The sequence below is a fragment of the Hermetia illucens genome, chromosome 2 (genome assembly GCF_905115235.1).
Source record: "Hermetia illucens chromosome 2, iHerIll2.2.curated.20191125, whole genome shotgun sequence".
Classification (NCBI taxonomy): Eukaryota; Metazoa; Arthropoda; class Insecta; order Diptera; family Stratiomyidae; genus Hermetia; species Hermetia illucens.
The window spans coordinates 161,750,108-161,764,335 of NC_051850.1; the positions used below are offsets into that span (position 1 = coordinate 161,750,108).

The 14,228-nt window shown below is 42.4% G+C and overlaps 1 protein-coding gene across 1 annotated transcript; it reads right to left on the reverse strand.

The window, feature by feature from the left end:
• Nucleotides 1-10,550: 10,550 nt before the first annotated feature.
• Nucleotides 10,551-11,584, reverse strand: LOC119648746 (glutathione S-transferase 1-like). The gene is made up of 2 exons (XM_038050566.1): nt 11,155-11,584; nt 10,551-10,917 (listed from the first exon to the last, which is right to left on the reverse strand). Exons 1-2 carry the CDS (start codon nt 11,497-11,499, stop codon nt 10,597-10,599), a joined length of 666 nt encoding a protein of 221 aa, XP_037906494.1. The 5' UTR covers nt 11,500-11,584; the 3' UTR covers nt 10,551-10,596.
• Between the last annotated feature and the right edge of the window lie 2,644 nt (nt 11,585-14,228).

Sequence of the window (14,228 nt, forward strand, 5' to 3'; positions counted from 1 at the left end):
GTAGTTCCAGTAGGCATTTCAGCGACGGGATTGGTCTCCTGAGATCTAAATGAGGCGCTGAAGACGTTAGATCTAAGGGCCTTCTCTGAGATGCGAAAAGCCGCCATTTTTGCAACTTTTAACTGTAGTCCGAAGGGTCCTATTTGTTGTCAATTTGTTCTGTTTTCAAATTACCTACTTTTATAGCTTTGAACCACCGTACCAGCGGTGAAAATGTTTACAACAATCGCTGGAATAACAATATATTAGAAGATAAAACACAGTATCCCCGTGAAGCATTCCTTTGGAGGGTGCCTTCAGCCCATCTTCAGGTTGGTCGTCCCTTGGTCTGCTTGGGTGGGAAGAGGGACTGTGGGCTTTTCTTGCTACTACATAATTTAGTAGTTTTGTAAAACAAACCCCTATTAAAATCGGTTAAACGTATATCTGTCTTTCTTTTTTGACGTTGGAAGGCGGAAAGGTTCAAAACCTACCGCTGACTACTACCATACGGTTATGTGAGACTTTTATTCAGTAAAACCACCTCCTTCTTCGCTTACCCCGTGGGACTGCCATTTCGGTGTTACTTCGTGGGGCAGGATCAGTTATGAAGCGATAAAGATATGCATGGTACCCTCCACGCTCGTTCAGGAATTGAGTTAGGTCGTAACTAACATCACCGTGCTTTCGTGTGCGTTCGCCAAGATGTCAATGGGGATCATGCCTACTACCACACATGCTGCTTTGTCTGATATTATATGGTAAGCGTACGACATTCGTAATGCACTCAATCGGTATGGGACTGCGATTTTTCTCCTATTTGCTTCTAGCTTCAATGACGATACGTAGACTGGAGCTGCATAAATCAAGGTGGAGTTGGCAACTCTCGAGATAAGAAGTCGGCGGCTTTGCCTAGGGCTACCTACATTCGGTAGCACTCTGGCCAACAATGTAACAACGGCGGAAGCTTTTGTTGCTAAATTCTCAAGATGCGGGTTGAATTTTAACCTTTGGTCAACCATGATTCCTAGGTATTTAAGCGTTGATTGCGAAGGTATGATGTGTTTGCCAATTCTGATCTTTATCGACGTTTGTTTCCTTCGTTTGGTGATCAAAACTATCTCGATTGTATGTTCTGCGAGCGTCACATCAGGGTTTTCTGGCCAAGATCTAATTTCAAAAATAGGCTCGTTTGGGAGAACCTCGATCTTTTCAATATCATGTGTCACGATAGTCACTCCGATGTCGCCTACGAAACCAACAATTGTCACTCCTTTGGGCAGTTGCAACTTCAAAATCCCGCCATACATTATTATCCGGAGAGGACCAGGGACCGATCCTCGTAGAACTCCATAGGTTGTTTTATACATCTTAGGTTCATCGTCTAAATTGTAGCAGTCTCTCCTGAAGAAATTCTGTGACTCTGCGCACCAGGTATTTGGGGGCGCCTAATTTTACTAAAGTCACAATTATTTTGCTCCACTTTGCAGTATTGAAGCCATTCTTCACATCGGGATTGATTACTACGCAAGATTTATTGATCTCCATTGCTTCCTCCGTAATTTTTGTCACCATACCGATCACATTGACCGTAGATTTTGTCTTTCGGAATCCGAACTGCCTATCTGAGAGGTCGTTCTTCCTTGCTGTGATTTATACAAGCCTATTGTAGATGTCCCCTTCGCAAAGCTTTCCAACGCCGTTTAATACGCATATAGGCCTGTAAGATTAGCACAAGCTTTTATTTCCTCCACTTTTCGTGGAAAAGAGCTTTATTCGAAATGGCGTCTAAGCCTGGGGTTTTATTCTCGGCAATCTTCTTTACAGCTTCCAGGATTTCTTCAGTGGTTACCTCGATAATTTCATCGAGATCTATCTTGTTGGTAGGATCGATTCACTTCAAACTTGTGGGAAGAGAGTACTAATGATATCCCTGAGCAAATCAGTGTTGATGAGCCCTGGCGAGCGTTTACCCTTTATCGGGGTCCCATGGGTCGGAGTCCGCTTCCCTGCATAACATTTCGAAGTGTTTATTTTCCCTTCTAGAGATGGCTGTTTGCGGTTTTTTCCTGTCCTTTCTATATCGGCTGTGCAACTCCTTTCGAGAACCTGCACCACCTTTCCTTCTGCGTTTTCCATTGGCATGGCTTCATGAAGAAGTATTTCCGCGAACATTTGCTTATCAAGTTTCTGAAGTGTCTAAACCGCTACTGCAGTCTTCTTGATATGCTTTCCTCCTTCCTACGCCCCACCTTGAAGATGATAGTCTGATGATTGCTATGCGTATATTCCTCACTTGTGTGTGTCGCTAACAAGCGTAAAGTCTATCACGATCCCATATCCTATCTCCGAAAAGTATTGATACCTCCAGTATTTGCCAGAACGACATTCAGACGTGGAAATACTTGGAGTGATCTGCGGCTTCTCGCGTTTGTTTCGCGACTACTTCAATCTTCGGCCCAAGCATTAAAATTGCCAGCAATTATTATTGGGTTATGGCGCCTTGTCTCGAAAACTAATCTTTCCACCCTCAATACGAATTCATCTAGCGTGAATCTTGGCGTAGCGTAGCAACTGATTATGTGAATGCTGGCTACCTCAGCTCGTTTGAACCCGTATTCTGGACTATTGCTCATGTTTTCGACTGCTCGATTTCTACAGGTCCAGATTGCCGCTTTGCCACTTCTGTCTCATATAAAAACACCACTGTGGAGATCTTTGTAATATTCACATATGATGGCCACGTCAAATTATTTTGGGGACTATTGTCTTTCTACTTTCATTGTTGTTGCATTTCGTTTCTTGGAATGGAAAGGCTAATCTTTTTGTCATATCTGCAATTGGTGTATGTTCCAATTTCCAATCCACATAATTTTTCTCTGTCACCGTTCTCAATATTCTAGCGTTGCGGATCGTTCACATTTTTAAACTGCTTCTCATTAGCACATTCGCGGATTGCCTGTCTGCTGTCGCGATGCCCTTCGACATCGGGGTAATTTCTCCTTTCTGTTGACGTCTGTTTGTCTCTCTGTCACACACATTCTTCTTTTCACCGAATCTAGTCATGTTCATGTCAGGAATAGCGCTTCGAACAACTCAGCGAACATGTCCGGTCTGGATTTCACAGCAAGCTTAAGGGCCTTATTCGGTACTCCGTCCAGGCCCGGCGCTTTATTGTCTCCTATTCTACCGCAGATATCCAACAGCTCGTCTCTGGTGACTGGCGGAATTGCCGCCACATTCAGAGGTGGTTGGAATGTGTCGGTGCTCTCCTCTTGCTGGGGGAATAACCCATGGATGATTTTTAGCAAGAGAGTGGGGCACGTGATCTGCGGAGATGAACGGCCTCTGAATCGTCCCATCACGATTCTGTAAGCATTCCCCCACGGGTTTATGTTCGCTTCTGAGCAGAGCTCCTTAAAGCACTCCCTCTTGCTTCGCTGGATGGCGAGCTTGAGGTTTTTGCGGGCTTCCTTATAGGCGCGTTCTTTTTGCCCTTGGTCGATTCTGCCTACCGCTCTTCTGGCTCGGTGACAGGCTGATCGAAGGCTGGCCAGTCCATCATTCCACCAGTAGTTTGGTCTTCTACTGGGGAATGAACACCTTCTAGGCATGGACGCGTAACACGCTTTGGCAATGCATTGAGCCAAATGGACGACTCTTTCCGTAGAGGTGCCTGCTTTATCAGGCTGATCTAACCACACCTCTATGAAGGTCTCCTCATCCAAAGATTTTGCAGACCAGCCTGAAATCTTTCTCGGTTTCGGGGATGATAGCTCTTTGGCCTGTGGCCCGACACATGTTTCAAAGAAGATTGCCTGGTGATCGCTGTGGGTGTAGCGTTCACTGACGCACCAGGACATATCACGCGCCAGCGAAGGGCTGACAAATGTCAGGTCTACAACCGAGCCTGACCCCCCTTTCTGGAAGGTGTTTACAGCACCTTCGTTGGCCAAAACTATGTCCATCTGCGCAAAAGCTTCTAATAAACTGCGCCCCCTAGCATTTGGCATATACGGTTCGCTTATGATGGCGATTTCTATCTCAGATTCGAACGTGGCCTGCTCAAGTAAATCCTGAGCGACCCTGCAATGATTGAGGTTTATTTGGATAAACCTCATTTTCTCATTGCAGTGAGCGCCTTCCTAAATTCCGGACATTTACCACTTCCGGCAATATGCCGGTTATCCCGTCCCTCTTTTACTTCGCACAATAGGCATTTGGGGTCCCTATTGCACTCTCTGGCAATATGGCCTTTCTCCCCACACCTTCTGCATCGATCGGATCGATCAATGCTGCTGGTGCATGCCTTCGCGAAGTGCTCAAACGTAAGGCATTTAAAGCACCTCTTCAGTGAAATTTGTTCCCTTAAACGGTAGACAACCCATCCAATCCGAACCCTTCCGGCAGCTAACAACATCTGTGCTGCCTCCGCTGGTACTCGTATTGTGGCCGTTTGAGTACCACCATAGGCTTTTCGCAAGCCCACAACTGACTCCTCGGTGAGTTCTTTCAACTTGAATTGCTCCTTCAGAGCAGTACAAATTTCTTCTTTCGATGTTACTTCACCGAGATCCTTACATTGTATATAGATCTCATGTTTTTGGACACGCACTGCGGCATTCTCCCCAAGTGAGTTTTTCACTTGAGTGCGAAAGTCATCAGTTTTGCCCACGCTGGATGTTTTCAGCTCGAACATGAGATCCCCTTTCTGGGTTCTTCGGATTCGGTTTACATTTCCGCTCAGATCTTTTAGGTCGGGATCCGCTTTGACCTTTTTGAGTATCTCCGCGTAGGACAGATTGCCCTTACTGGAGATAACAATTACATCTGGACGAGTTCGCACTTTTGCTTTTCGTTCCGCTTTTTTGTTGGTAACTTTAGTCCATCCATCGTTTTCGCTGGTCTTGGGCTTCGCAACGCTGGTCGAGTTTTCTAGATTCACTGTACGGTTTCCTCCTTCTGGCCTGTTGGTGTTGGTTTTCAGGATGTCCTGTCCGCCTTTTTTTTTCTTAGGCGCCTGCTGATTATTTACAGGATCCCCCTCTTTTTCACGTACTCGCTTATTTCGCTGGAATTCGATGGTAGTACGGTTAGGCGTCACTTGGGTCGCTTGTGATACTGTTGGCACAGCGGGGTTCGGCGTGTCCTTATTATTCTTTTCCTCCGTCTGTGATCTATTGTAGAGCACTCTAATAGCCCTCACCATATTCTTTATGGCTTGGTGCACGTTGTGCTTATCCTTGATAAACTCGGACAGCTCAACTATTTTTGCCCCAAGCTGGGTGAAGGGTAACTCCTCCAGATCGGGACTCTGTTCCCTATAAGTCCCGGCAGGGTTACCCCTTTTACACGGTCCTTCACTTTTGGCGTTTATTGACCTTGCCTGTACTTTGTCCTTCATCGTCTTTGGCATTGGTGGAGATCTCAAAGTTGATGAGCTTCTTTTGAATGGGTCTCTTCCTTGTTCCTGGAGCACCTCCTGTTGTCGAGCATCTTGAACATATGCGATGGGTGTTGTCACGGTTTTTATCGTCCAAGAATTTGCCTTCAGTTCATCTTTGTTTGGTCTTGTTATTGGTGTTCTCGGTAAGGTCGTACTTCGCCTGAATACTTCCTTCTCCAGATCCAAATCACTTGTAACCTTATATGCCAAGGTGGCCAAGTTGTCCACCACCGAGGCACTGCAGTCGAGGGGTATCGACGACCTGGAGCCCGCTTGCCCACTCCCAAAAGCCGCCGGTACTGGGGTTCCGAGCCCCTGCACCGTAAGTTTCCCCCTTCTCTCGTCTTCCATGGTGATTTTATGTTCTGGGTATCCTTCCCATAGCCATTTTGGTCCGCGCACCAAAGATGAGCACAGTCAGAAAAGAAAAGTGCATGAACACATATTTACACATCAATAGGTATGCCCCAATCCACCAGCTGGGGTCGCGCCTGATGGGAGATCTGGCCACTCCTCACAGGGTTTACTGTCTGTCTGTCTGTCCGTCACACGCATTTTTCTCGGAGACGGTTATAGCGATTGACACCAAATTTGGTAGAAAGGTGGGAACTGTGAACGCTCACGCATACAATGAATTGCATCTTTTTATTTAAGGGGGGGTCCCCATACATGCAAAAGGGGGGTATACAATTTTTTTTCATCAAAAATAGTCATATGGGGTATCAAATTAAAGGTCTCGATTAGTACTTTTCAAAGCCGATCTTAGTTTTGACATTCGTTGGAAGGGTGGGGAGCGCGGGGGGTTGAAAGTGATCACTTCTTTAAGGGGGCCATTCTCAGAAACTACCAAACCGAAAAATCTGAAAAAAATCAGAAGGCTGCCACTATATGGTGCCTGGGCTCCGAAATACCTTCCATGCCGATATCTGTTTAAATAAAGTTAATAATAGTATATTACTACAATTTTTTGTAATTGGTTAGAAACCCCCCTTAAGTTCATCCTAGTACCATGAAATTTTGCAGTGATATAGGCTATAATATAGAGCATGATCTTACTAAGTTTGGTGGAAATCGCACAATTACTAACAAAGTTATAATACCTCAAATTTGTTGCTTTTTTGAAAATTGAAGATTATGAATGTCAATATCACCCGAAAGTGGATACTCTCACATAATATATGGATATATTACGTGCTACGTACTAAGAAATACCCAAAACCTTTCGTACCTGAAGCGTCCAGCTTCGGGTTTCCCGACTTGTTTGGTTTCGACTGTGACTTTGGTTGACTGTGAAACTGTATGACGGAAAAAAATCTTTGTGCATGTTAAACTTTCGTAGGCGAAAAAAATCCGCGCATTAGCTCTGGTATTTGTTCCGTGTATGTGATGCAATGCATTGTTGTGCAGCCACGTGGTTGCGAGCACAACTGTTTGTGGCTTGTCACATAGGATGGAGAAACCTACACAAGGAAACCATCGGCGCCATCGGCACACCGACATACCAATACATGAACCACAAAGGCCTGGCCCGTAGCTACCTCGTCAATGCAATGATATTCTGTGCCCCCTAGACACTTGGTTTACTCCTCCTGTGTTTAGTCTTTTTGGTCAACAGCACAGCATATCTGATAGGCAATATCCACCCTCAATGGTCCCGGGCTTGCAAATATATTGGAGAAGCTTATCCGGACACATCGTAGGCCCTAACATCTAGCAATATCTACCAGTCCAAGTCCAGGACCATTTAGTTTGGATGCTACCTATTAAATGTACTATGGTTCACAGTTAACCGGCGGCCGGAACGTGTGTGGGGTTCGTCATTTTTTACACTACAGCAGGCCGGTGATCGATTGAAAAGCCATTCGGTCAATCGGCTAATCTGAAAGGAGATCAAGCAGGCTGGTATGTGTGTGTAAGCTCAGACGTCCGGCCGACTTTCACCTGACAGTTCTTCTTGGTAGTAAGCGTTCTGTTCACTATATGAATTTTATGTTAGCTTACTAAGATTCAACTCATCGTCTTCACACCCTGCTTCGTGTTGCTTCTTCCAACTTTCATTGAAAATATATTTCGCGATTTAACTCGTTGTATGCATGGTGTCAATATCTAAGAGGCTTCTGGAGCAATTTAATTTGACAATCAAATAAAATATTACTGAAGTTCATGAAAGGGTTCTGGAGTTAAAAACTGTCTAATTTTGATTCAGAGCAGAGACGAAACTGTCAGTCGTTTTGTCCTTAAATAGGGCAGCGTAACCGAAAAATATTATCATGGGTTGATCGTTGTTTTATATAGATTCATAACATAACATGGGCGTAAATCCGCAAGTCTGCCTTTTTAAAAAAATTTGGTTGCCAAAAGGACAGGTCTATGCACCAAAGAAATGGAAAAGATACTTTAATCCTTAAATAAAACAAGTCGAAATCCCGGAAACTGAACGCTCGGGTAGAAAGGTTTTGTGTTCATATTGTGTGAGAAATTCTCTATTCCCGGTTTCCTATTTGCGTATACCGCCAATTGAAAATATTCCTTGATATACGAGTACATATGTATTTCCAAACTCCAAATCCCTCTTTCAAATGAGTTCACTTTAGATTGTGTTGATGGTACTCTTAGAGTGCAATAAATTCAGGTGAAATACATAATTTTGGCTTTCTATAACTTTGTTAATAATAGTTGGTTTTTCGTCAATCTTTCCAAAATTATGCATTATGTTATTATTTATAACCGTACCACTGTACTTTTAGGATGAATTTAAGGGGGGGAGAGTTCGGGTAAATTTCTAAAATATGGTAATATACTATTATTAATTTTATTTGAACATATATCGGGATGGGATGTACTTTGAGACCTATCTAGATTTTCTACAGATGCACCATTGTGATTTTTTCAAATTTTTCGGTTGGATAGGTTCTGAGAACGAGACCTGTTACGGGTGCCGAAGACACGTTGTTCTATTTAATTGATTTGAAGCTGAACTATTCCATTCCATTCTCATTTTATAATAGGATCTAATTTTCAATTATATTTGAGATAATTCCTGGCTCTTATTTATAATCTTTGAATAATTTGTCCCAACTCTTACAAGAAAATTATAACCTTTGTTGAGTCTGGAGTGTGTCTATTGACAAATCTTTTAACTGCCAATAGACACCCTCCTACTTTTAAAATTTTCTATTCTTACATTGCAGAAGGGATCAATTTAGTTCCCGAAATACGCTATATGTGTAAACAAAATATTTAGCTGAAACGGAAAATTTCCTGTTTTAATTCAAAATTCTAATATTCATTTGTCATTATTTACCTTTTATTGACAAAAAACGACCTCATAATTTTCTAGATTTACAGCAAAACTGATATTCCTTTTTCATCTAAATATTCTCTTATAAAAATCGATAAACCAATAATAAATGGATATTGTCAATTCGGTTTCGAGAGAGTATTCAATTATGAACGACAAGCCTCACATGAACAGTACACATAGCTTGTATAATACGTCCTTCACCTTGAATTTTTTATCACTCCCAAATTATGTACACGGAAATCTAATCAAATTCACTCCACACTTTTGTAGTTCTTCATTGGTAATAGCTGATTACAATAGCTTACCGATAAATTAGTTTAGGTTGAGCAATTTGAGGAATAGATTATAATTTTTCAAACCAAAAATTAGCTATAATTTATTTAAATCTTTAAAGAGTATGAATCAAATCCATGACGGACGGGATCCGTGACTTCATTCTTCTGTAGCCTAAGGTGGTAATGAGAAGCGGCTCCTCTGGCATCTCCTGTGGAATTGTGAAGATATCCCCTGTGTGAAATCCTAAGGGTGGGGGGCGGTCTCCTTTGAACCGTATAAATCACCTGTTTCAGAAGAAACAGATGCTCTTACAACAGGCGAATATATAAAGCAGTGTGAAGATAAAATTGATAGAGCTTGGGATATGTTTAGGCCGGTGGCTTAAATTCAGATTAGGGTGGTTTTTCCGGTAAAAGCAGAAGAAATCAAAGTCTATAGACTATGTCTCACCTTAAAATACTGGAAAAATAGGTTTAGAGGCTCATGAGGAGGATGATAATATGATGACATCCCTCTCTATCACACCCAGCATTCTTACCAATTGGGAAAATTTTGTAAAACATCACTGGATCAGCTAGTATCAAACATTAAAACCGGAAATAACAAAGAAGTGACTATCATAGTCAGGTGACTTCAATAATATCTGGATCAATGGTATTAGCTGTCAGGAAGCACGATTTAAAGCATATGCATATATTTGGTTATAGTCTCTGCTGGAGGCAGGCTGACTCGTCTACGTAGTGAGAATCTGCACACACCCATTTGCAAAAGATATTCACAGTGGGGAGTATTATCACCTACACTGTAGGAAGTTGTAGTGAACGAATTAATAGACTTACCGAATAAAGCAGAGCATGATGGTCAAGGCAATGCCCATCATATTCATGTCGAAAAGTTCTAGCAAGCAATCTTAGAGCGTGTCCGGATAGCTGAGTGGTTAGAGCACAAGGCTGTGGTAGGAAGGTCGCGGTTCAAATCCCATTGGTGGCTGTGGTATTTGTATCGTAATTTGGCGTCAGATCCCTGTCGACTCAGTTGTGAATGAGTACCTAAGTCAAATCAGGGTCATAATCTCGGGCGAGCGCAATGCTGACCACATTGCCTCCTACAGTATACTGTAGTTTACCGTTACGACCTTGAATGAAGTGCTCTAACACACTTCAAAGCCCTGATCCAATACGGATTGTTGCGCCAACGATTATTAATCTTAGAACGGGTATAACGCGCTACTCTGCTATAATGTAGTGGTGTGATTAGGTAAATTTTGTGATCAACTTCATGACCAGCACTAGCCTTCCACGTAATACTGTAATCTAATCTTCAAAAAAGATGAATAAAGTGTCTCTTCCTAAGATGGAGCGATGGCATAGGTCTGGACGCCAGACAGCTTAGAGATATCGAATTGGTGGACCTCGGTGCAAAACCGGGATGTCTGGAGTTCCTTATTGGTAATGATGATGATGGAGTGTATATATACACTCGAAATACCTGCACGGTATCACCTAGTATTATAATTATAATTTTTTTTTACAAAAACACATTCCAAATTTTTCCACAATAATATATTTTCCAACAAAGTCACTATGAAAAACTATTGAGAGCCTTGTGCAGAGCTTGCCATGTTTTTAAATAATTCAGCTGCTCTGGCCAGTCCCTCTCCGTTTGCCTTTTGATAGTACGGTAGTAAAGCCATCCTTTGGAGCCATTCATTGAGCTTTGGAAATTTGGCCGCATCTACTGGGTTATTCATAGTTAAGCTAGAAACGGTGGCCACACAGCATAAGTCGGCGACTGTTAAACAGTTTCCACCCAAATATAAATCTTTCGATAAAAATTTCTCTAAAAATTCAAATGCATCCAACAATCTTTTTCTGTCTTCTTCTTCTATGGTCCCTTTTGTTCTCAAGGAGTCCTAAAAAATGGTACAATATTTGTTATTTTCCCAAATATATTTTATTTATTTTATTACTTCGAAATATTATATTAATATTTTAATTGAAATGGGATCTTATGGGAATTTTTTTGTGTCAAGCATAGGCCTGCACTTTGATAAAACTTTTTGGTGGGATGATCATCACTTTGTGAATAAATCATTATAAAAAATATAAATTTGAAGAGAAAATCAACAAAGAAAAATATAAATACTTACCACAATTCGCCGAAATGTTGGAAATAGCACCCCCGAATCGAAATGCAATCTTTGATCGATAATAGCCCGCTTGTATAAATCTTTAGGGTAAAGGAATTTATCGTCTCCATATTTTTCAATCAGATACACAGCGATCGCATGACTGTCCCATATACACTTGCCATCATCCTCCAACATAGGAATCGTGTGCTGGGGGTTCTTCTTCAAATATTCCTCGGATAAATGTGCACCGGCCATAATATTCACTTCACGATATTCGAAATCTAATCCAATTGCATTAGCAGTCAGTAATACCGCTCGAACAGGAGGGCTTATATCGTAGCCATATAAAATCGGTTTTCCCATTTCTAGGCAATGACACTACTCTTAGTGGAATAAGTTTGAGGTAATTAACTCTTCGAAACCAGATATGCTACTGAATTCTAATATTCTGCCCGGGGAGAGCCTTATGTTTCAATCCCGTACATATCTAGCTGCAAAATAGATGAATTCGTTCAGATTGGCGTGTTATCAGTTACTGATATGGCTATTTACAATTAACGGGAGCGATATTAGCTAAAATAAATATATAACAAGTGGAAGACGGAAGCTGGTTGGTTCAGGTAGCAAGGTTTTGTGGATCTATTGTGTAAACATCGGAAATATATAAACAGACACAAAATGCCATACAACCGCCCCTTTTCAGCTAATTTTTCCTAAGAACTATGTTGAGAAGAGAAAAATTTAAATCTGGTCGTCCCCCAAATCCATGCTCGATAGAAACTGATGACAATTTTGATAATTGCTCCAAAACCTTATGCAGTGCATAGTGCGACACTCACGCGCCGTCAATGTCGGCTCCTGACAATGCGCTTCAACTCCTTCACCGGTTTTACGACAAGTTTCCATCTTTCCTCCACTGTTCTACATAACGTAGATCTAGGGCGGTTCATTCGCCCGTCATCTTGAGGCAGTGGATTCCGTTGTATGGCCATGGATATAGTATGGATAACCAGTCAGACTAAAAAGATTGGTTTTAGAGGAATTCCTATCCAGACCGGCCAACTTAGTAAGGGGTGGAACAAAGCGCTGACAACGCTTTCTCGGAAAATATCAACGTGCCTTGGAACCCAGGATACAGTCCCGGATTGAACGGATCAAGCGGCAACGACTTCAGTAACGTAAAATGGACTATTCTCTTGGGTCTTGGAATGTGCGATCCTTTTTTCGAACGGGTTCACTGCGGGAGCTCCTCCAGGAAGTATCCCGTAACAACATTAGCATCTTCGTACTCCAAGAAACGAATTGGCTAGGGAGCGAAGTTAATGATTGTGGACCTTACACAATGTTTACCAGCGGCAAAGAGTGAGGAAGCATAGAATTCGGTGCCGCCTCTGTCATAAACAACACATTTAGGTAGCTGGTAACTGATTTCAGACTGGTTAATGGACGAATCTGCTTAATCCGCTAGAAGATGAAGTTTCTCAATGTGTGGTATATCAACTGTCATGCACCAACGGAGGACAGAGATGATGACATTAAAGACGAATTCTACATCCACTGGACAGAATTTTTTACGGGGTGCATTAAAATGACATCAAAGTATTATTGGGAAACTTCAACGCTAAAATTGGAAACGGCCAGTTCCATAACAGGAGAACCTCCATGAAACTAACGATAGTGGCCAAAAACTCATCGACTTGGCTTGCAGCAAAATTTAGTCGTAAGCTCCATCTGCTTCCCCTATAAAAGCATAGATAAAATGACGTGGACATTGCCAGACGCGCAGTTATTCAATCAAATGGAACATGTCCCCTTCGAAAAAGGAGCTGCCTCAATCATAGTGGACGTGAGGACGTTACGAGGTGCTAATGGCGTACATGTCTACAGTGAAGGCACATTTTGACGCAATACCTCATGTTGGTCCTGAGAAAAGTTTTGACAAAGTATGGCGAAAAATTAGAGGTGGTATCCAGCGTGGAGAGTGTGTAGAACGGAGGAACCGTAAAGAATGGTTTAATTATGCCTACCTGGTAGCGATTAACAAGAAAAATAAAGCTTACCGATTACTAAACGAAGGACAAACCCGAACCAGAAAAGACAAGCATGACTAATTAAAGTGATACGCTAAGAAGATCCGCAGACGAGAATAACGAATGTTCAATGACAATAAAATTTTAACACTTGACGACAGCTTGAAGAAGAACGATGTATGAATAGCATTTAGACAGCGAAATAGATGAGGATAACCGCCAACCACCCTCTGTAGATGTAGATAGATCAAGATAACAATATCATCAGCCACGCGACTCAAATGAAAGCAAAATGGGTTCAGTATTCTTGAACACAACGACGACACATTTCCATCCCTTTGACATTCCGGGTGACCCAAACGGAGAACAAATGCGCAAACTCCGACTTTGTAAGAAATTAAAATCACATGAAGTTCGCGGGATCGATGGCATCCCAGTTAAGCTCTTAAAAGAAGGGGGGACAAAGCTCACCAGTCGCAGTTAAGCAAGTGCTTGAAAAGTGCTGGGAGTATGACATCGATGTGAATGATCGCTGTCAAAGGGTAGTATAGCTCCCAGAGCGAAATTGTGGGTTGGTACCCACAATGGAGCATAAAACCTGGGAAACGCCTGCTGAACTACTGCCACTATACCATATATTATAGCGCCCATCCAGTAAACCATGTGCTCGGAGTAGGTTTCTTAGTCAGCCAAAAAATGAAACCTGCTGTTATCGGTTTTGAAAACATAAGCGAACGGCTATGCACTCTGCCCTTGTGAGGCAAATTTAGAAATATAAGCGTTCACACCCTATAGAGGAGACTGCACAGTCGAAGAAGGATACCTTCTACGAGGCAGTTGAGCGGACCCTCGAAGCCTGTCCCAAGAATGATATCAAAGTCATACTTGGAGATTTCAACAGTCCAGTAGGCATGGAGTGCGTATTCCGGCGGTCCCATAACTTACATAAGGGATACCAATGATACCGGACTGCCGATTATTCAGTTAGCAGTATAGCACGAAGTGACTGTTGGAAGCCAATATAGACTCCGACCACGATCTCGCTCGCATAGTGCTCCGAGC